The sequence below is a fragment of the Gastrolobium bilobum genome, unplaced genomic scaffold, assembly GCF_033153095.1.
Source record: "Gastrolobium bilobum isolate Gb01-03AN ecotype WA unplaced genomic scaffold, APGP_CSIRO_Gbil_v1 utg3047, whole genome shotgun sequence".
NCBI classification, from domain to species: domain Eukaryota; kingdom Viridiplantae; phylum Streptophyta; class Magnoliopsida; order Fabales; family Fabaceae; genus Gastrolobium; species Gastrolobium bilobum.
The window spans coordinates 22,989-44,222 of NW_026895383.1; the positions used below are offsets into that span (position 1 = coordinate 22,989).

General features: G+C 35.5%; 2 protein-coding genes and 1 non-coding gene across 3 annotated transcripts; 2 read left to right on the forward strand and 1 right to left on the reverse strand.

The window, feature by feature from the left end:
* Window positions 1–3,332: 3,332 nt before the first annotated feature.
* LOC133308495 (uncharacterized) lies at window positions 3,333–3,890 on the reverse strand. The gene has a single exon (XM_061509121.1). It carries the CDS (start codon window positions 3,888–3,890, stop codon window positions 3,333–3,335), a length of 558 nt encoding a protein of 185 aa, XP_061365105.1.
* Window positions 3,891–5,209: 1,319 nt separating this feature from the next.
* Window positions 5,210–5,316, forward strand: LOC133308578 (small nucleolar RNA R71). Its single transcript, XR_009751184.1, has one exon. It is a non-coding gene; the product is annotated as a small nucleolar RNA R71 (small nucleolar RNA).
* Window positions 5,317–9,875: 4,559 nt separating this feature from the next.
* On the forward strand, window positions 9,876–18,566 carry LOC133308472 (sorting nexin 2B-like). The gene is made up of 5 exons (XM_061509105.1): window positions 9,876–11,178; window positions 11,369–11,578; window positions 11,772–12,032; window positions 16,176–16,262; window positions 18,308–18,566. The coding sequence occupies exons 1-5, from the start codon at window positions 10,117–10,119 to the stop codon at window positions 18,386–18,388; spliced, it is 1,701 nt and encodes a 566-aa protein (XP_061365089.1). The 5' UTR covers window positions 9,876–10,116; the 3' UTR covers window positions 18,389–18,566.
* The last annotated feature ends 2,668 nt before the right edge of the window (window positions 18,567–21,234 follow it).

Sequence of the window (21,234 nt, forward strand, 5' to 3'; positions counted from 1 at the left end):
GTTCCCACAATGATTGGTTTTCAAGCACTAGTTCGCTAACAACGATTTAATTGAACAATCAAATTTGAAATGAAAAGAATTGAGATTAAAAACAAGCAATATCATTCAATTTCATAATTAAAAGCAAGAAAGTAAAAAGATTAATGTTTTGAAAACCAAGAAAGAACATAGTTAAGGTTTCGACTTCCCCTAATTTCCTCTTTATGCTATGAATTAAATAGTCAAGAATCTGCTCTTAATATAATGCCAATCAATTCTTTCTAAGTTAATTAAGGCTCAATTCCTTGTTACCCTAATTCTATGTGATCTTGAAAGAATCCTAGTTTCCCGGTTGTTCATCAAGAAAACATGCATTAAAATCAAGAATTCAAATATTGCACAATTGCCCTATGTCTATCCCTAGATTACAAGAATTATGATGAATTTATCAAATCAGGGTTCATGCACCAACATCCCTATTATCATACAATTTCCCTAAATTAATCAACGAGCAAACTCATAGAAAACATTAAAAACAGATAAATTCATTCAAATATAGAAAGCGAAGAATTCATAGAACAAAGATTCAATTGGATTCCATCTACCCCTAACTACATAAAAACTTAACCTAGCATATGGAATTCAAAAACAATTGGAAAGAAAATAATTCCCCAAGACTCCATTGATGTGATGTTGTCTTGACTCTTCAGTGCTCCAATGCTCCGCAACAAGATTTCTCCTTTTGATTCTTCAAAACTCTCTCCAAAAGCTCCTTATTTATAGCCATGAGACTATATCTTTTAATTTTCTATAGAATCTTATGAAATCTGAAATCATATCTTCAATTGGATGATTTTATAAATTGAATCTGAATTGCATCGCAGCTGGACATTCAAATATTGATAAGCGCGTTCAAATGTTGATCAACGCATTTTCCCACTGTTAGATGGCGTTTTAATGTTGGAATTGACATTTAAACGCGCTCCTTGGATGTGACTTTTTTCATGCTAGTGCGTTCAAATGTTGAATGTAACATTTTAACACGCTCCTGGATGGCAATTTCCTTTATGATAGCGCGTTTGAATGTTGACAGTGACATTAAAACGCTGAGCAGTGCGTTTATCTTCTGTTACATGGTGTTTTAATGTTGGAATTAACATTTGAACGCGCTCCTTGGTTGTGATTTCTTTCATGCCAGTGTGTTCAAATGTTGACTAGAGCGTTTAAATGCTAGAGGGCGTTTAACTGTTGTCTAGAGCATTTGAATGTTGATCTATAACATTTGAATGTTCTCCTCCGGTTCTCATATTTTTTCAGTAGTTAGCACATTTTAATGTGCTAAACAACATTTGAATGTGCTTCATCACTGTAGATTCAACTTCTTAGATGAAAAATTATCTTCCAATTCCAACTTCAATCTTTAAATCCATTCTTGCTCAAATTTGTATTAATTTTCCTTCAAAACCAATAAGAACTTGATATGTTAGATAAAAATCCAATTTCCATGATTTTCAATATAAAACCTAAGTATTCATGCTCTTGACTATATAATTCATGCAATATTAGCCTTATAAACATGATAAACTAAAGGTTTATCAAATATTCTCATATTTGAATATTGCTGTCCTCAGCAACCAAAGAGAATAAAACTAAGGGAATAGGGAGTAAGAATATACAATTGAATGAACTTTCAACAGGAAAAATGAATCAGCGGTAAGATCAAACAGTATTCAGACTTGGTCTTGACATAAAATGATACATCAATTTAAGCAAGATTCACAATCCATCAATCATATAATTGTAACAAAACTTCATCAGACAAAGAATAGGAACATTAAGCTAAACCACCCCTAACTAGGATTTTCAATTCACTCGAACTCAAGTGTTTGAGAGTTTGTGTTTCACTCATCCTTCATTGAATCAATACTACCATAGGCTTGCTCATATTCTCACTCTCCACAGTCTTAATAACCTATAAAGCAGATCAAGAGGTCTTTATTGTGGTTGTAACTTGGCCTGGCTAAAAGGGAAGAAATTAAATGGGAGAAGTGACTAAAAGATTAAGAATCACATTCAAAGAGGAATAGGTATAATTCAATCTTTTTATTCTTCTTTTCCTTTGCTCTTCCTACTTTGAACTTTCCAATTATTCACTTTCTTTTTTCTATAACACTTCTCTTTTTCAAGTTTTGCTTTCTGATTTCTTTCCTTTTTCTTTTTCTTTCACCAACCATACTTTCTTTGGCATTTGCCCTTTTTCACCCGTACTTTCTCATACAACAAAACTTTAAATATACAATTATGATTCATTCCTCACTCTGAATATGAAATTTAATCTCAATTAGGGTAAGGATGTGTACGGGAAGTGACTATTCATATGTATAGGTTTTCAAGGAATAAACAGGCCTAGGGTCAAAGGGGCTCAAACAAAGGTATAACATACATAAGGGTTGGCTATTTGGCCATCTAGTTAACAGAAAGAACATGCCTCTATCATCTCAACAATATAAATCATGGACCATCTCAAGCAAGAAACAAAGCAAGTTCTAGAGTATTTCATACAGTGAAGTGCACACCAAATAAAAATTTTATGTATAGGCTCAAAACCTCACGACTATGGGTGTACAGTTAACTTCCTAATCTTCATCCAAATTAATCTCATTACTTTTCTAAAGATCAGATGAATCATGAAAATTACTTAAAATCAATGCATGTTAAAAATTATGAAGTGTATCATCATACTCTTGTTCAAATCACTAATCAAATTCCTTGCCAATCATCCATTTATTTGCAATGAGTAAGAAAATTTTAAAATTTTTACAAAAACAATGGATTGGGGTTTTCAAAACTCTAACCAACTAACAAAATCAAATTCAAAAGAAATTACACTAATTAAAAAGAAGGAGGGTTGAGATATTTCCCTGTCCTAGCTAGATATCTTGTTTGAATTCATGAAGTCCTTCCGACTAAGTAAAGTAGTTCCTGTTGAATCACATGTTCCCCATTCCCAAATTTGAATGTTGATGTCCCCAGCAACTTATTTAAATCTAAAAAAGAAAATCGCAGCGAGAATTAAGGAAAACAAGCTAGTCGCTATGCACTCTAGGTCATATTAATAGCTTCAGAATTCAACCTGCTCTTGATTAAATCATTATCTCATCCTATAATCTTTTTTTAATTTCCTTTATTTAACTAAAAGTGAAATAACTAAAATAGAAAAATTGAAAATAGTAAAATGTTGGGTTGCCTCCCAATTAACGCTTGTTTTACGTCATGAGCCTGACATACCTGACTTGTGATCATGGTGGCTCAAAGCATGAGCTTGGTGATGACCAAACCCCATCATTCGGAAATTATGTCCTACCATAGTGCTCTTCTGCATATGGATGAGGTAAAGTAGTCTCAGAAATTTTGAACTTGACTTTTACATGCTTTCCTTTGCTACCAGGTTTCTCCATCTTAACTTTTGGCTTACTTTCACGAGAAGATTCCTCCTTTTCTTTCTTTACTCCAAGGTAGTAAACCTGATCTTGCGATTGAACTTCAGGTGTAAAATCCTCTTTGTCAAAGAACTTGAATACTTCTTTCTCTCCGTCTACCCGTAAGATCAGTTCACCCTTAAGCACAGCAATCAGTGCTCCTGAGGTTGTCAAGAAGGGTCTTCCGAAGATCATTGGAATTGTGGCATCTTCCTCTATATCAAAGATGAAAAAATCAACAGGGATAATGAATTTGTCTACCTTTACCAGTATATCCTCAATGATGCCATAAGCTTGCTTTGAAGAGTGGTCAGCCAGTTGCACTATTATTCTTGTGGGCTTCACTTCAATAATCCCCAACTTCTTCATCATAGAGAGTGGCATGACATTGATGCTAGCTCCAAGATCACATAAAACGTTGTCCACTTCCATTTTGCCTATAGTGCATGAAATGCTGAAGCTTCTTGGATCCTTGACTTTGGTAGGTAACTTCTTCTGGATGATAACATTACATTCTTCGGTCAGATTTACTATATCACATTCTCGCAACTTACACTTCCTTGATAACAGATCCTTCATGAACCTTGCATAATTGGGCATGTTCTCTAAAGCTTCAGCAAAAAGAATGTTGATCTGTAACCTCCTGAATATGTCTAGAAACTTTGAATACTGCTACTTCTGAATCTCTTTCTTTAATCTCTGAGGATAAGGGATTCGAGCACATGGGGATAGATCTAAAGGCTTGTCTTGCCTTTCTAAAGCTTTCTTCTTCTCCCACTTAAATAATTTACTTTCGACTTTTTCAGGATTGCTCTTTTCAACTTCAATAATATCCTTTGCCTTTTCTTTATTCTTTTCTTCAACCGATGCCTCCACATCTCTCTTCTTTTCTTCAGGTTGCTTCTCTATAAGCTGAATCACTGTCACACTTCTTGTGGTAATTGCAGTACAGTGCTCTCTAGGATTAATGATAGTGTCTCCCGGGAAGGTACCCTAGCTCTCTCAGCAAATTGCCTTGACAACTAGTCAATCTGAGTTTCCAGATTTCTTATGGAAGCTTCTTGATTCCGGAGTGCTGATCTAGTCTCTTGCATGAAAGCAGATGTATCCTCTCTGAAAGTATTTGCACCTTGTATGTAATCAGAAATGGTCTTGCATAGCTGTGCAAAAGCTTTCTCCTACTCAAAAGTGTTACTTTATTATGAGGGATGTGGTTGCACTGGAAGGGGAGAGTTAAGCTGATGGTTGGATTTGTAACTGAATCCTGGATGCTGATTCTGATTCTTCCACCCTTGATTGTAGTTATTTCCAAACTGGTTCCTCCCCGAATTATTCTGGTTCTTCGGATCATACCAGAGTCCGTTTACTTCAGCAGTTTCAGGTTCTCTCATCAAATCACATTCTTCTGTAGCATGAGCACTTGCACAAATTCCACACCTAACAGGAGAAGTATTAACTGAAGAGACTTGGAAGTTTGTGAGGGCATCCAACTGTTGTTGTTGCTTCTTGTTCATTTGCAAAATCTGCTCATTCCGTGCCAACAATGCATCATATCCTTCTAGCTTTATGATCCCCGCTCTCCTCTGTGGTAGTGGAGCATTATCAAACTCCTGAGAAGCTAGATATTCCAACAATTCCAATGCTTCCTCTGAAGTTTTTGTTTTCAAGGATCCTCTCGATGCAGCGTTCACCAAGGTTCTTGTGTTAGGCGTCATTCCTTGAAGAAAATTTGTCCTTTTTCTCAAGCTTCAAAACAATGTTGTGGACACTTCCTGAGTAGTCCTTTGAACTATTCACATGCTTCATATAAGGATTCACTTTTCTTTTGTTCAAAAGAAGTGATGTCCGCCTTGAGCTTTGCCATCTTTGGAGATGAGAAAAATCGAGCCAAGAACTTGGTCGCTAAGTCATCCCAGTTGGTGATGCTTCCTTGAGGCAGTGATTGCAACCAACCTCTTGCTTCTTCCTTTAGTGAGCATGGGAAGAGCCTGAGTAAGATAACATCACGAGAGACTCCATTCATCTTTAAGGTGTCTCAATAAAGAAGAGAATTCTTGAGATGAATGTAAGGGTCTTCCGTGCTTCCTCCGACGAACTGATCTTTTTGAATCAGTTGCAACAATGCGGGCTTGAGCTCAAAATTGTTAGCATCCACGTTTGGTCTAACAATGCTTGCCGTCTGCGGAACTCGGGCTAGAGTCATGTAATCTCTCAAGGTTCTTTGAAGATTCTGAATCCTATTGTTGTCAGCCATGGTTTCTTCCTTCGAGCTTGAAACTTCTTTTTCTTTTTGATCTTTTGCGTTATTTTCAAGCCTTCTAGTTGTCTTCTCTATCTCTAGGTCGAATTGCAAGGATTTTTTATCAACAACACCTCGCATAAACCAGAAAATAGAATAATTAAATAAAAACTAAATAAATAAATGCAAATAATAATAATAATAAAATTAAAATAAAATAAAATAAACGAAATTAAAAAAATTAAAAATTAAAAAATTAAAAAATTAAAAAATTGAAAAATTAAAAATTAAATAAATAAATAATTAAAACAATTAAAAAAACAATTAAAAAAAACAACAATAAAAATAAAATAAAATAAAACAGAATAAAATTATATAAATACAGAAAATTAAATTGCAAAAAAAATAAAAAGTCCAATCTAGATTGCTTATAGCTTCTTCTAATGTTGAAAGACCTAATCTCAGACAACGACGCCAAAAACTTGTTGCGACTTCGGCAAGTGCACCGGTGGTAAAAGTAATAAAGTGTACTGAGTACGAGATCGTTCCCACGAGGATTGATTTTCAAGCACTAGTTCGCTAACAACGATTTAGTTGGACAATCGAATTTGAGATGAAAAGAATTGAAATTAAAAACAAGCAATAGCATTCAATTTCAGAATTAAAAGAAAGAAAGTAAAAAGATTAATGTTTTGAAAATCAAGAAAGAACGTAGTTAAGGTTTCGACTTTTTCCAACTTTCTCTTTATGCTATGAATTAAATAGTCAAGAATCTGCCCTTAATATAATGCCAATCAATTCTTTCTAAGTTGATTAAGGCTCAATTTCTTGTTACCTTAATTCTATGTGATCTTGAAAGAATCCTAGTTCCCTGATTGTTTATCAAGAAAACATGCATTAAAATCAAGAATTCAAAGATTGCACAATTGCCCTATGTCTATACCTAGATCACAAGGATTATGATGAATTTATCAAATCAGGGTTCATACACCAACATCTCTATTGTCATACAATTCCCCTAAATCAATCTATAAAGAGCAAACTCATAGAAAGCATTAAAAACAGATAAATTCATTCAAATATAGAAAGAGAAGAATTCAGAGACAATTTAATTCATAGAATAAAGATTAAATTGGGTTCCATCTACCTCTAACTACATAAAAACTTAACCTAGCATATGGAATTCAAAAACAATTGGAAAGAAAATAGTTTCCCAAGACTCCATTGAAGTGATGTTGTCTTGACTCTTCAGTGCTCCAATGCTCCGCAACAAGATTCTTCCTCTTGATTCTTCAAAACTCTCTCCAAAAGCTCCTTATTTATAGCCATAAGACTATATCTTTTAATTTTCTACAGAATCTTATGACATCTCAAATCATATCTTCAATTGGATGATTTTATAAATTGAATCTGAATTGCATCGCAGCTGGACATTCAAATGTTGATAAGCACGTTCAAATGTTTATCACCACATTTTTTCCGCTGTTAGATGGCGTTTTAATGTTGGAATTGACATTTAAACGCGCTCCTTGGATGTGACTTTTTTCTTGCTAGCGCGTTCAAATGTTGAATGTAACATTTGAACGCACTCCTGGATGGCAATTTTCTTTCTGAGAGCGCGTTTGAATGTTGACAGTGACATTAAAACGCTGAGCAGTGCGTTTCTCTTCTGTTACATGGCGTTTTAATGTTGGAATTAACATTTGAACGCGCTTCTTGGCTGTGATTTCTTTCATACTAGCGCGTTAAAATGTTGACTAGAGCGTTTAAATGCTGGAGGGCGTTTAAATGTTGTCTAGAGCATTTGAATGTTGATCTATAACATTTGAATGTTCTCTTCAGGTTCTTCATATTTGCTGAGTAGTTAGCACATTTTAACGTGCTAAACAACATTTCAACGTGCTTCATCTCTGTAGATTCAACTTCTTAGATGCAAAATTATCTTCCAATTCCAACTTCAATCTTTAAATTCATTCTTGTTCAAATTTGTATTAATTTGCCTTCAAAACCAATAAAAACAAGATATGTTAGATAAAAATCCAATTTCCATGATTTTCAATATAAAACCTAAGTATTCATGCTATTGACTATATAATCCATGCAATATTATCATTCAATATTCGTAATATATTAGAAAGAGAAAAGGTAGATCACCTTCAGGCTCATGTAAACTATCTGAAGCAACATGTTTCTTTAGTGATCCTTCAACTGAAAATAACAGCTTCTCTCCTCCATTGCCACAAAATGCCTATCAGGAGTTCAGTTGCCACAAAATAAGTAAATGGAACATGTTTTATACAGAACTATATCAAGCTCAGTATTATTTAATATACCCAAATAAAAAAGCAGCGACAATATTATGTCAGCAAGCTATAGCAGGACACATCACTTAAAAAGTGTTGCTAGATGTAACAGTTGCATGAAGGTTTTAGAGACAAGTTAGAAATAAGTTTCTATAGTAGGCTGCAATAACAAGTTTTGTTGGACTTATATCTTTGCAACACATTAAACCAAATTGATGACAAAGATGGTTATAACTTCAATGACTTTAATCCTACATTGTTTTTAATGTCCACACTCCGAACATCTTATAGCTCTGCATATACTTTTACATTCTCATTATGGATGTCACTAAAACTTCTTGAAGCTGAAACCAGCCTGGACTGTTGAGCTGTCGTTGGCTCTGGTGACCAACAGTCTTGGGAGAACCCAAACTATCTTTCTAAAAATTAGCTTTTCTTTTGCATTTGTCTTGATTTAAACTAGTTAATTATGTTTAGCATAAATTTCAAATTTTATGAACTAACTCCTTTGTACTCTCTCCTAGTATTGCTTGTTCTTTGTCCAATCCACGAGGTGGGCAGCTAAGTGGGTATTATATCTTCAACCTAGAAGATTAGAATCAATAAGTATTTATATTTTATTCTTACAATTTTGGAAGGGGCAGGGAAGAAAAAGAACCCAGAATCAAACTACTGCTCAATCTTAATTAGCTTAAAACTTTGACTATCCAGCACTTCTTAGAAGCTAGAGTATACTTAATCAATTGAAACAAAAACAATAAATTATAGGCAAGCACAAACGGTTATGAGACCAATTATATCACTAGCAGTGTCGATGGTGCTCTAAGATTACCTTTGTTTCTTGCATGATGCAGGAGCAATAGAAAAAATAACAATTAACAGCTGTGTTCTGTCCTAGGGTTGATATATCTTTATAAGTGCGTGACATGAAATTAATTTTCGTGGCTTCTGTTTACGGTAAGTATATTATGTCAAATTCATGCTGCTTTTAAGTGTTCTAGTGGCTTATTTTTAAGACATATTCTCTTGAAACCTTATTATATAACAATGTTAAACTAATGAATAAGGTTAAATTTATGTGATTTCGATGTTGTTTCCGATTTTGCTTAAAAATGAATTTGTTTATGTTCTAAATTCTTTAGACTGTATTTATCTTTTATTCTCATATTAGCATTGTTTCGTAATTTTCTTGCTATTGTTATTTTCAAGTCCTTACTGTTATTTAATCAGGGTAAAGTACTTCTTACGTGACTGCAGAAGGAAAAAAGTGCAGCAACACTTACTTTTATCAGGATACGTCTCCGAATCCTGATTTTTTTTTTTTTTGATAGAATCTGCACGTATATCCTAGGATCCGTACATGTATCCTAGTGTTAAAAATTTGCTGCAACTTTTCTCATCAGCAGTCACATGAGAAGCGACGGACCCTTTAATTAATACTTTTTATATTTACTAGTTGAAATATATTGTCATATATAGTTAGATAAGGTAACATTATGTATCAAAAAAAAAAAAAATAGATAAGGTAACATTCGTTTGTATGAAAAAATAAAATATACAAATTAACATTTATAATTTTTTTGAAAAAAAATAATTTAATAAATTTTCTTTCTTATAAATAGTCCTAAAGTTTCTTCTAATCAATTTAATATAATATTATTAACAAATGAGTAGATAAAACGAAAACTAAAACAAAACAAAAAAAATTATCATTTGAATAAAACGGCACATTTTACATTATTTTAAACTTAATATTTTCTAAAAAGCATGTTGACAATAAATAAATAATTATATTAGTTATTTTTTTTAAAAAGTAAAAAAATAAAAATAAAAATCAGAGCTGTAAATCTACCAGTGCCTGCCATTTCCATTTTGATCTGTTGCCTGCATGGTCTTCTTCAACCTTAGCATCTCAAACCATTACACCCGGCGCACGTTAGCCCCCACCAACGACACATGCCACACACTGACACTGCCAAATCCCTAATGCGAACCCCCAACTCAATTTCACCCTCAGTTTCACGATTCCACTCATTTTATTCTTCAACCATGCTTGCTGATTGAAGAAGCAAGCTCTTGCACTTTCCATCTCAATCTTACTATCAGAGAAAGAAAAATGATGGGCTCTGAGAACCAGAGCTCGGAGGAGGAGCATCCTCTCTCTGCATCCAAAGAAGAAATGGAAAACCTCGTCCTCCACGACGATGACGATCCGTTGAGTAGTAAATCGTTCTCCAATTACCGTAGCGCCATGTCCACGCTCTCCGAATCCCACCACCCACTCTCGCCGCCGATCGTCGCCATCCCCACGGATTCCGATCCCCTCCTATCTCCGCCTCAGCATTACCGTGAATTCCCAAACCCTAACTCCCCCGTCAATTTCTCTTACATCGACCCTCCCTCCTGCGCCGACACCGTTTTCAGCCCCTTGGACGGCGAAACCGTTACCAACGGCGTCGATAGCCCGACCTGCAGTTCGGAGGATCTCTCTCTCTCAAGATCTTCGTCTTCGAGTTCGGAGTATATAAAGATAACCGTTTCGAACCCGGTTAAGGAGCAAGATAACTCGAATTCGATGGTTCCCGGTAGTAGCAGTTACGTGACCTATTTAATCACGACGAGAACGAACATTCCGGAGTTCGGTGGTTCCGAATTCGGCGTTCGGAGAAGGTTTAGGGATGTGGTGACGCTTTCTGATCGGTTGGCGGAGTCGTATCGAGGGTTCTTCATACCGCCGAGGCCGGATAAGAGCATAGTGGAGAGCCAGGTGATGCAGAAGCAGGAGTTTGTGGAGCAGAGGAGGGTGGCATTGGAGAAGTATTTAAGGAGATTGGCGGTTCATCCGGTGATCATGAAGAGTGACGAGTTGAGAGTGTTTTTGCAGGTTCAGGGGAAGCTTCCCCTGCTGGCAACAACCGACATGACGGCCAGAGTGTTGGATGGTGCGGCCAAGCTTCCGAAGCAGTTGATGGGGGAGAGTGTGATTGCCCCACATGATGTTGTGCAGCCCGCTAAAGGGGGAATGGATTTGATGAGGTTGTTTAAGGAGTTGAAGCAGTCTGTGGCTAATGACTGGGGAGGTTCCAAGCCTCTGGTTGTGGAGGAAGACAAGGAGTTCCTGGAAAAGAAGGAAATGATTCAAGTGCTTGAACAGCAAATCAATAATGCATCTCAACAGGTGTTTTTTTTTTTCTTTGGGTTTTATGTTTTCACTGTTACTTTCAATTTCAGCTCTCAAGACAGTCTGGATATACCTCTATGTCTGCCCGTGTCTCTGATAACTCGTCATTTACATTCTTTTACTGATTTTATGACTGTATGGTTATTGGTTAATACAAAATTTCCCATTGTGTTCCAATTATGTGCAGGCCGAATCACTTGTTAAAGCTCAGCAAGATATGGGAGAGACAATGGGTGAATTAGGGTTGGCATTTATTAAATTGACAAAATTTGAGAATGAGGAGGCTGTCTTGAACTCTCAGAGGGTACGAGCTGCTGACATGAAAGGTGTAGCAACAGCTGCTGTCAAAGCTAGCAGATTATTTCGAGAATTAAATGCTCAGACTGTGAAGCATTTGGTACATAACAGGATTTTTGTAATGTTAATTTTTGAACTATACATTTCCCGTTGAGTTGTCTGTTTTAAGCAAATTCCTTCCAATATATACATACCATAGGTTGGCATATTCTTACTAAGGTATCACTATTCCTTAATAAAGGGCAACCCAACCCACTAGATATGTTGATGATTTTCCAATTTATGCACTGCAGGATACACTTCATGAATATCTTGGATTAATGTTGTCTGTTCATGGTGCTTTCTCGGATCGCTCGAGTGCCCTATTGACAGTGCAGACTCTTCTATCGGAAATGTCTTCTTTGCAGTCAAGAGCTGAAAAACTTGAAGCGGCATCATCTAAAATTTTTGGGGGTGACAAAACAAGGATTCGTAAGTTAGAGGAGCTACAAGAAACCATAAGAGTCACTCAAGATGCCAAAAATGTTGCAATTAGAGAATATGAGCGGATCAAGGTATGGTTTACAGGTTTTAGAATTTTATTGGTTTCTTTGTCTAGATAGTTGTCTTAAAATAGCTTAATGCTTTGAGGATAGTTTGTGATCCAAAATAGCATATGCTTCAAGTTTCTAAGATTCTGTTGATAATGTTTCTCTTTATTGTGATCCATTAAATTGTGTTTTGTTCAATTTCTTGTTCTATATTCATCAAAGTTAAAATTTTAGTGTATATCAATTTGTTTTTCTCTAACAATCATAAAGCTTTCTGTGATTGATCATCCACCATCCTTTACAGATATTTCTTAAATTGTTAGAGAATAGATGTTCAGATCTTTGTATTCGCAGACCTAAGTGTGTTTGTAAATCCGTACATCGAGCTCCTTGTATATCCATCCACATTGGAAACATTTTGTAAGTGTTAGGATATTAGGGTTATTAGTCTTATTGTTTGTGGGTTTGGGCTTGTACTAGTAGTATTGGCACCTGACCTAATTATTAGTATAAATATGACTATGCGATTTTGGTTATTAGCCATCTCTCTCTCTCTCCCCTAACCCTAAAGCTTGAAATTCTTTACATGGTATACCATCCAAATCGAGGAGAGTCTCCTTTCTCTGGCATCGAGTTGAGTTGATTACACGGTTGTACATTCTCTCCTCAGTATCTCAGTCAGAATCTGTTTCTCATAGAGTTCCTGTTGGTGACTCTCTTCTGCTGCAAATATAATCTTATTATTCTTACCATTCCTTTCTTCTCTTTTTCTTGTTCCCCACCCAAACCCTATAATTTCTGCATAATATCAGAGCATGTTATAGAGGCTTTGATACTATGTCAAGAACCACTCCCAAAATCTTGAGTTGTTAGGTGAAGGCACATGAGTTGTTTTATATACAACACGGAGCTTTGTAAAATTTTCTGGCAAACCCCGTTTTTCCATTTTTTCTGTTTCAGACTCTGTTCCTCCTCTTCCTATTTTTGGATTCTGTCTTGATTAGAGATGATTTCAGAAACTTCAGATGGTGTTTCTCTTGTGGGTTTGAGGTTTTCTGTCAAGCATCCTCTTCAGATTGCATTTTTTACTTCTATTATTGCTGATTCTTTGGTTTTTTCATGATCCATTTTACTCTTGTTTCTTGTTTGGTTGTGGTTTTGGTGTGGGATGCATCTCCAACATCTTATGATGGACCCCTGAAATTGGTTTATGAATGTAAGAAGTGGAGGAAGAGAAAGGGCCAAGGTTATCAGCCCAAAGAACCAACAGGGGCCAGTAGTGGTAATAGCAAGGCAGTAACAGAAAAGGAAGGGATGAAGGTTGTAATAAGGAATTCCACGTGACTTGCGTTGAATGGTAATGAGGAGTTAGTTATAAGGGGGGAGAGAGAGAGAGAGAATGGGGGAAATCCAAGAATTGAGTAGAATCTTGGGGAAGGGACTCGATGAGGATTGGTGTGTTTTCCTTGTCGAGGAGCTGGTTATTTGGTGCTTTACTGTTTCTTTCCTTCATTGCAGTGTCTTGTATTTTCTCAGTGTAGGTTATTGTGTTCTTTTTCCTTTGGCCAGAGGCCTCTAGCATTGTAGGTCAGTCCTTGGTGCTGTGTGATTACTGTGAGGAGTCTTATTGTAAAGGGGACACTTCCCCAGTATTTTCTAGTGATCAATATATCTTCTTGTTTTTTTGGTGCCAGCATCTTATAAGTGTTTTCCAGTTATTTCCTTCCTTTCTTCTCTTTTGTGCCTCGTTTGGGTAGTCCAACAGTCTCCCAAATAACTTAGGCATGTCTTCTTCTTTGCACTGGTTCAGCATCTTAGAACTGATTTTCCTCCCTTTTCTGCTGAATTTGTTCTCTCTTCTCAGTGATGACTCTCTGTTTGGATTGAGGATTCACTCTGTTTGGTTGCGGTATTGCTGTTTGGCATGTTTGGTTGTTGTTCTGTCTTTATTTAGAGTGTTTGGGGTCTGTTACGGACCTTCTACTCAGATTACTAAAATAAGGACAATAATAGAGATCATTGGTCTGAATAATCAGGTTTTTATATATTTTTCCAGAGACAATTACAACTGATACAGTAATTCAGAGACAAATTACAAGAAGAAAGGAAATACAATAAACTGAAAAATGCAATTAACAGTAAAAGGAAATGCAGTAAAGATAATGTGAGACAATTCTAGAGGTCTCACTCTCTCCCAATATCCAAAAGTATCCCAATACTTCCCAACGATTTCAGATCCCCTCGAGAATGCTCAACCCCTCATCTAAATAGAACCAACTCACCCAACGTGACCCCATGCTATCCAATGTGACTTACTCCTAACAACTTTTGCTGACTCAGCATTATGCAATATTCCTCTGCTTCTCTTTCTTCTATGCACACTTCTAAACTGTTTGCTGACTAGGATAGGATTGTATCAGTCTCTTCCATCTTTGCCTGGCCTGTTTTGCATTGAGTTGAGATGTTGTTTAAGGCTTTAAAGTAATTTACTGTGGTCTAGTTTTTCAAGGGTTTGTGGTTTGAAGACTGTAGACACTAGTAAATGACCTCACTCAGTGTTTTGGAGATTCAGTTGGAGGTCCATGATACCTGACATAGAGTTTGGGGATCAGTTTGGAGGTTGAGGGGGCGACCGAGGAGGAAGGTCTAAGATGCTGGAAACTCTCTCATTTGCTTGGGATGTTTGCTGAGGAGAAGCTAGGAGCTATCTGCCAAGATTTGTGATTCAAGGGGAGTACTAGTTGCCTAAGTTGTTTGGCAAGATGGGCCGGTATTCTTTGTCTTAAGTTTGTGGGTTCACTACTTGTAACAAGCTAAAGCTTGAGGGGTAGTGTTAAGATGTTAGGGTTATTAGATTATTGGTCTTATTGTTTGTGAGCTTGGGTTTTGTGCTAGTAGTACTGGTACTTGACTCACATAATTATTAGTATGAATACGAGTTTTAGGTTTGGGTATTGTAACTCATTACATATATCAATCATATTTTGAGTTTATTATTGTAAGCTACCTTTCTCTCTTTTCCTTCTTCACTAACCTTAAACCTGAAATTCTTGACACTAAGCTTATGTGACTTTTATTTTAGCCTGTTAGGGTGTGTTTGGTACAGGAGAAATTTTTTGGTGACCGGGAATCATGATTAATGGGAATTCAGTAGAAATTGAGTTTACTTGGAATCTTACGAAAGATGTGTTTGGTTCGCCAAAATATTACCGGGAATACTAGGTAAAAATTACTGATTCCATATTTGGTTTAGAACGAAATATGACTTGGAATATGAGGTTATTTTACAAAAATAACCCCAAACTATTTTTACTTTTGTAATTGATAGATTGGGTCTAGATTTTTATGTGTATTGGGGTATTTTTGTCTCAAAATTTATTGTTGTGCTTTCCCTTTACTTGGTATTCTGATTGGTATTCCGAATTACCATATTATTTTTGGTAATCTGAATAGTGACTTTTCTTTATAAATCAAATTACCGGTAATCCTTGGATATCCGGGAATCGTAATTTATTCCTTCTACCAAACGTGGTAATTACATTTACCAAAGAAGGATTACCGGTAATCCTCTCCAAAAACTTGAACCAAACACCCCCTTAGTGTTATCAATTCAATCCCTGCTATTAAATACAAAAACTTCGATTAGGAAACCCTGTTATTGGGAATCACAGCAAATACCCCATTGAAAAATTGGTAAAATGTGATCTGGTAGAGGTGGGATCTAGTGTTCTGTCTGCTACATTGCTTTGTATAGGGTACTTTGAGGGCTGCATGCAAATGATTGTGCACTTTTTATTTAATTAGAATTCTAAAGCACTTACGTCAATTGCATTTGAATGTCTTATCTTACTTTTATTTTACTTCTTCCACATTATTGAACATCTGTTAGCCTTGTGTTTCATGCATTCTGGTTAAAGCATCTTATCTATAATTATTATGTTTGGATTTAACATGTTATGGTGTTATCTCTCCTTTCTCTTTCTTTTCTCATCTCTGCTTGTCTATGTTCAATCCTAAAATATCACCTCAAATGTTGACTAATATTGATCTGCTCCATGTCTGATTTCATTTCAAGATTTATTTTTTATTTATTTTTTGCATTATGCATTTATTTATTGGTTTACTTTATCTTTAACTGGATATTGGATGATGATGATGCCAATGCAGGAAAACAATAGGAGTGAACTTGAAAGGCTTGACAGAGAGAGGCAGTCTGACTTCTTAAACATGTTGAAAGGATTCGTAGTTAATCAGGTATCATTTATCTATGTTCTTTTTAGAGTGCCTCATTAAGTGGAATCTGCATTTTCCTTTGATAGTTTACATTCTATGTATATAAACACTTTCTATTCTGTGGCGTAAACTCTAATGAGTGAGGTAATTTAGAAGTGTTTCTGCTTACATAAATTGGTGTTAAGGTTGTTTTTGCTGACATATATGTCCCTTGGCGCAATCGTTGGTTTTGTTGCCATGTGAGTCGGAGGTCATAGGTTTGAATCATGTAATCAACCTCTTGCAAATGCAAGGTAAGACTGCCACATACTATAGATCCACACAATGGTCTGACCCTTCCCTGGACCCAGCACATAGACGAAGCTTTATAGCACTAGGTTAGCCCTCTTTTGTATGTCCCTTGTCATGCCAGTGAAGTAACTAATAAAATAATTGATAAATCGTGCTAGTGTCTAAACACGTTTATATAGATGTGAAGTTGTGAACTATGGCTGTTTTATCAAGTTAAATAATGCACTAGTTTTAGGGAACTTTATACTTACAATGAGCGGGGGATGCCTGGTGAAAGAGAAAACAAGAGTGAGTGGTCGGTTTATTTGAGCCTAGAAGTTTCAATGAGGTAAAAATAATTAAATAAGATGCTTTCATTTCTATCAATAAAATCTTCTGGAGTATTTACTAAAAAAGAAATCTACTGGAGTAGAAATAATTATATGATCCAGAATGGGATTCAAGAATTGAAGAGATAAACTTAATAAATTTTGAAGGAGAAAATAGTTGAGATTTTGCTTGGAGAAAACTTATTCTTAAGCATCCTTATTGTGAAAGGATTAGCCATGTCACTTTTGTTGGTTTTGTTCTGACAATAAAATTGTCATATTGTTACGCATCAAATGTATAAACCACCTAGTTGGAGGGTATATTCGAGAAGAAACAAAAGAAACGAATAAAGGGGTATGAACCACGTGGTTAACTAACCCACGTGGTGCTTGCATCATGTGTGCATCATTAATGAAATGGATTAAATCAGGGTAGAGATGATCCATTGATCTCTGTAAGATGTTAAAATTGTCAAAGTGTTAGGACCCATTTGTAAGGTATGAGACTTGGAGTCCCACATTAGTTGTATGGGCAACTGATGTGAGGTTTATAAGACCTTGGCACTCCCACCTTTTGAGCTAGCTTTTGGGGTGGTGCATCCCAAGGTTCTTATCAAATGGTAGCCTTCCACTATGTCTCCCGATTGCAATCAAACGGCACGGGTGGTGATGCCGACATTGCAGTGTTCGAACGGGGCTAGTAAAAGACTAGCGTAAAGTCAGCTTGCGTCGGCGTCGAGGCTGCGGAGCGTGGTGGAATGTTAGGACCCATTTGTACGGTATGAGACTTGGAGTCTCACATTAGTTGTATGGGCAACTGATGTGAGGTTTATAAGACCTTGGGCACTCCCACCCTTTGAGCTAGCTTTTGGGGTGGTGTATCTCAAGGTTCTTATCAAATGGCATCAGAGCCTTCCACTATGTCTCCCGATTGCAATCAAACGGCACGGGTGGTGATGCCAACATTGCAGTGTTCGACCGGGGCTAGTAAAAGACTAGCGTAAAGTCAGCTTGCGTGGGCGTCGAGGCTGCGGAGCATGGTGGAATGTTAGGACCCATTTGTACGGTATGAGACTTGGAGTTTCACATTAGTTGTATGGGCAACTAATGTGAGGTTTATAAGGCCTTCGACACTCCCACTCTTTGAGCTAGCTTTTGGGGTGGTGCATTCCAAGGTTCTTATCACAAAGCTTGCTTGCAAAGCCTGAGAATACGATGTTCTAGTGGCTAACTAGTGCTTTTGCTTATAAGAACAGTTGGAGATGGATTTAACTGCTTTTAAATTCATCACTAGTGCGTGTGTGCTTCTAATCTTGTGGTAAATTTAATGTGAACCGAAAAGCCGTATACTTCAGTCAACTTTTGTTAATTTGTCGTCTCATATGCCCTTGTTTGTTGATGCTATCTTTAGTTGCATTCATCTGCTGCTTTGTCTCCATGTAAGTAAGCCTCTGTGTGAATTAATAGGTGGGGTATGCTGAGAAAATAGCAAATGTCTGGACAAAAGTTGTTGAAGAGACCCGTGGATACGTGAATGAAAGCACTTGATCTATGGCTGTAAATTTAAAATTTTAATTTTACTTCTTTATTCATTGATGTGCCACTCTCACGGAATATGTCTGTAGTGATGACAATAAACTAAAAGCAGCAGTTTGCGAGTTCCTAGGCTCTTTTTCACACTTGTACCTCTTTGAACATTTCTTACACATCATTAAAATCATACTTGCTGTTGTACATTCCTTGCTATTTGTTTGACTCCTGCAGCTTTATGAGGTTTTGGTTTTGTTTTTGTTTGTGTGTTTTATTTTCTTTTTCCAGTTGAATAAAGCAAATCTTATAACTAAATTGTGTAAAATGTATTATAGATGGATTTCCGGTGCTAGCTGAGCTTCATTTGTGTTTGCTTCACATCTTAAGAGTCCTTTTGGGTTTAAAGACTCATTTAACTTGTAGAGTCATTTAGTTGCAGTTAAATTACTCTCATGGTCTCAATTATTTCAATTCAAATTTAATTTAGTCTCAAAAGGTCCCTAGTCTTCTTCACTCGGTGGTTTGAGTTTGTTCCCTTTTGGAGAGAAATCACAGGTACCAAAAACAGGAATTATTTTGTATTTTTGAAGAATATATGGATCGTTTTACATCGTTTGTAATCTTCTCTTCGCTGCAACTGTTTGCTCCACTGAGATCTTTAACAAGTTTTTGCATATTTATATGGGAAAAATATTTGTCCTTTTAAATGACACAATTTATGTCATTTTACTCTCACAAAGAGGTGAGATTCACATCTTTATTTATTTTTTTATCCTTTTATTTAATTATTTCTCTCACTTAAAATGATACACTTTTATATCTTTTAAAACGACACATATTTTTTTCCTATTTATATAAGCCAAATACAATTTCTAATACAATGGATTTTTTTTTTATTTTTTATTTTCCCCTTTTCTGCTACTCCGATGTTTTTACGTTGGTTTAAGAAATGGGTTTGGATCTGATTGAATAATTGGTGAAGTGGATAGTTGGCTGGTTTGAACAACCCATAAAGCCGGAAGATTAGAATCAATAAAAAAATTGATCAAATCAATACAAGACTGGTGAGATCTGGTAATAGAAAAATAATTTGAACCTAATGTTAAATTTGTAGAAGTTCATATTTCATACATGAACTACTATTATTATTATTATGGGTAAAGTGTGTGTCATTTTAAAGGGTGTAAAGTTGTGTCATTTTAAGAGAGAGAAAGAGATAGATAAAAGAGGAGAGAGTTGACAAAAAAAATAAAAGTATGGGTCCCACCTCTTTGTAAGAGTGAAATGATATAAGTTGTGTCATTTAAAAGGATAAACATTTTTCCTTATTATTATTTAACTTTTTATCATTGTTTTTTTTTTTTTATCTTACAAAATATATAATATGATTTTTTGTATTAGTTTACAATTTTAGCTAACTTAATTTTTTATTTTATATTAGTTAATTAATATATTGTCTAATATTAAAAATATTTAATTACTATCTATTCAATCACGGTTTAATTAATCACTGAACCGTAGATTAGTACCTAGATTTTAAAACTACTGTTTTACATTAAAATTAAAACCCTTTCCAATCCATCCAAAAAATTTGTTTCATATATTTTTATTTTTTTTTAAAAAGAAAGGCCGTAGCAATGAGAAGACAAGCATCCAAATTCCAAATAGAAAGAAAGCCTTTACAGAACACAAAGCAAATATTTTTTTTTTTTTTGGTTACACACAAAACAAATACTTTAGAGCAACATTTGTGTTATTCTCAGATTTCTGGTGCACAATTACACCCAATCAAGATTTTTAATGAGAGAACAAAGAAAAAGATATGTGTTTAGAGAAATACCAAATTACATTTTTTTTAATTAACTTACATAAAAAATTAGGCCCTCCTCCGTCCATTGTTTCGGTGCTGGTAAGATATGTGTGTATTTCCAAGCGATTGAACAAGAGGTAGAACCAACAGCTCCCTTGGAAGTTCACAAGGTATAGATTCACAAGGTATAGATATACATGTCATCGGTATCTTCTATGATATGCTCTATTCATAATTTATGCCGTCATTTATGGTTGCTTGAGGTGGAGACCTCAGCTGAACTTGTTTTAACGTCTTGTACAGTTGTACTAACTACCATTTTCCCAGGAAAAGGCCTTTCCATCAATCTTATAACAGTTAACAGATATGGCATCAACAATAATATGATGTCAATAATCCCAATCTATAATTCTATTATGCAGCCTCACTAATGCAAGTTTGTGGGTTTTGTACAAGTGCAATTGGACTGCTATGTTCCAAGGCACTGCCAAGATTTTGATGTTAGAATTTTTTTAGAAAAATTGTTTAGAAGTTTTTTTTTTTTTTTTTTTAAAAAAAATATCCGGTAAGAAGCTTTTGGTATTTAAAAAAAATAAAAAAGGTAAAAGAAATACAACAAAATAAAACAACTTTAGCCTCTGTTCCGTTTCTTACAATACTTTATTCTAAATTCAGTTTCCCATAAATTACTTTCACTCTACACCCAACAGCTTTCCCAGCTCACCACTATGTTTTGCCTTCTGAACAATACAAACTTCCAATGTACATCGATAAAAAAGAGCCCTGAGCAGGGTCTTTGCAGAGTTTCTTGTTGGGGAATACAAATAAAATAGGAAACTATTTATTAGAATCTTCAAATTAGGAACTTGGGTCAAACCCAACATTTTTGGACTTTCACTCTTATATTGTTCCCTAATATAATAGCTTTACAATCTAAACCATGAAAAGATAGTGAAGATAACCATGACACTTGATCCTCGAACTTTGGTAGTCTTTCAACTGAAGCACATTTGTCTTTGCCACTTGTTTATGAGCACGCTTTTATTGTGTTAAA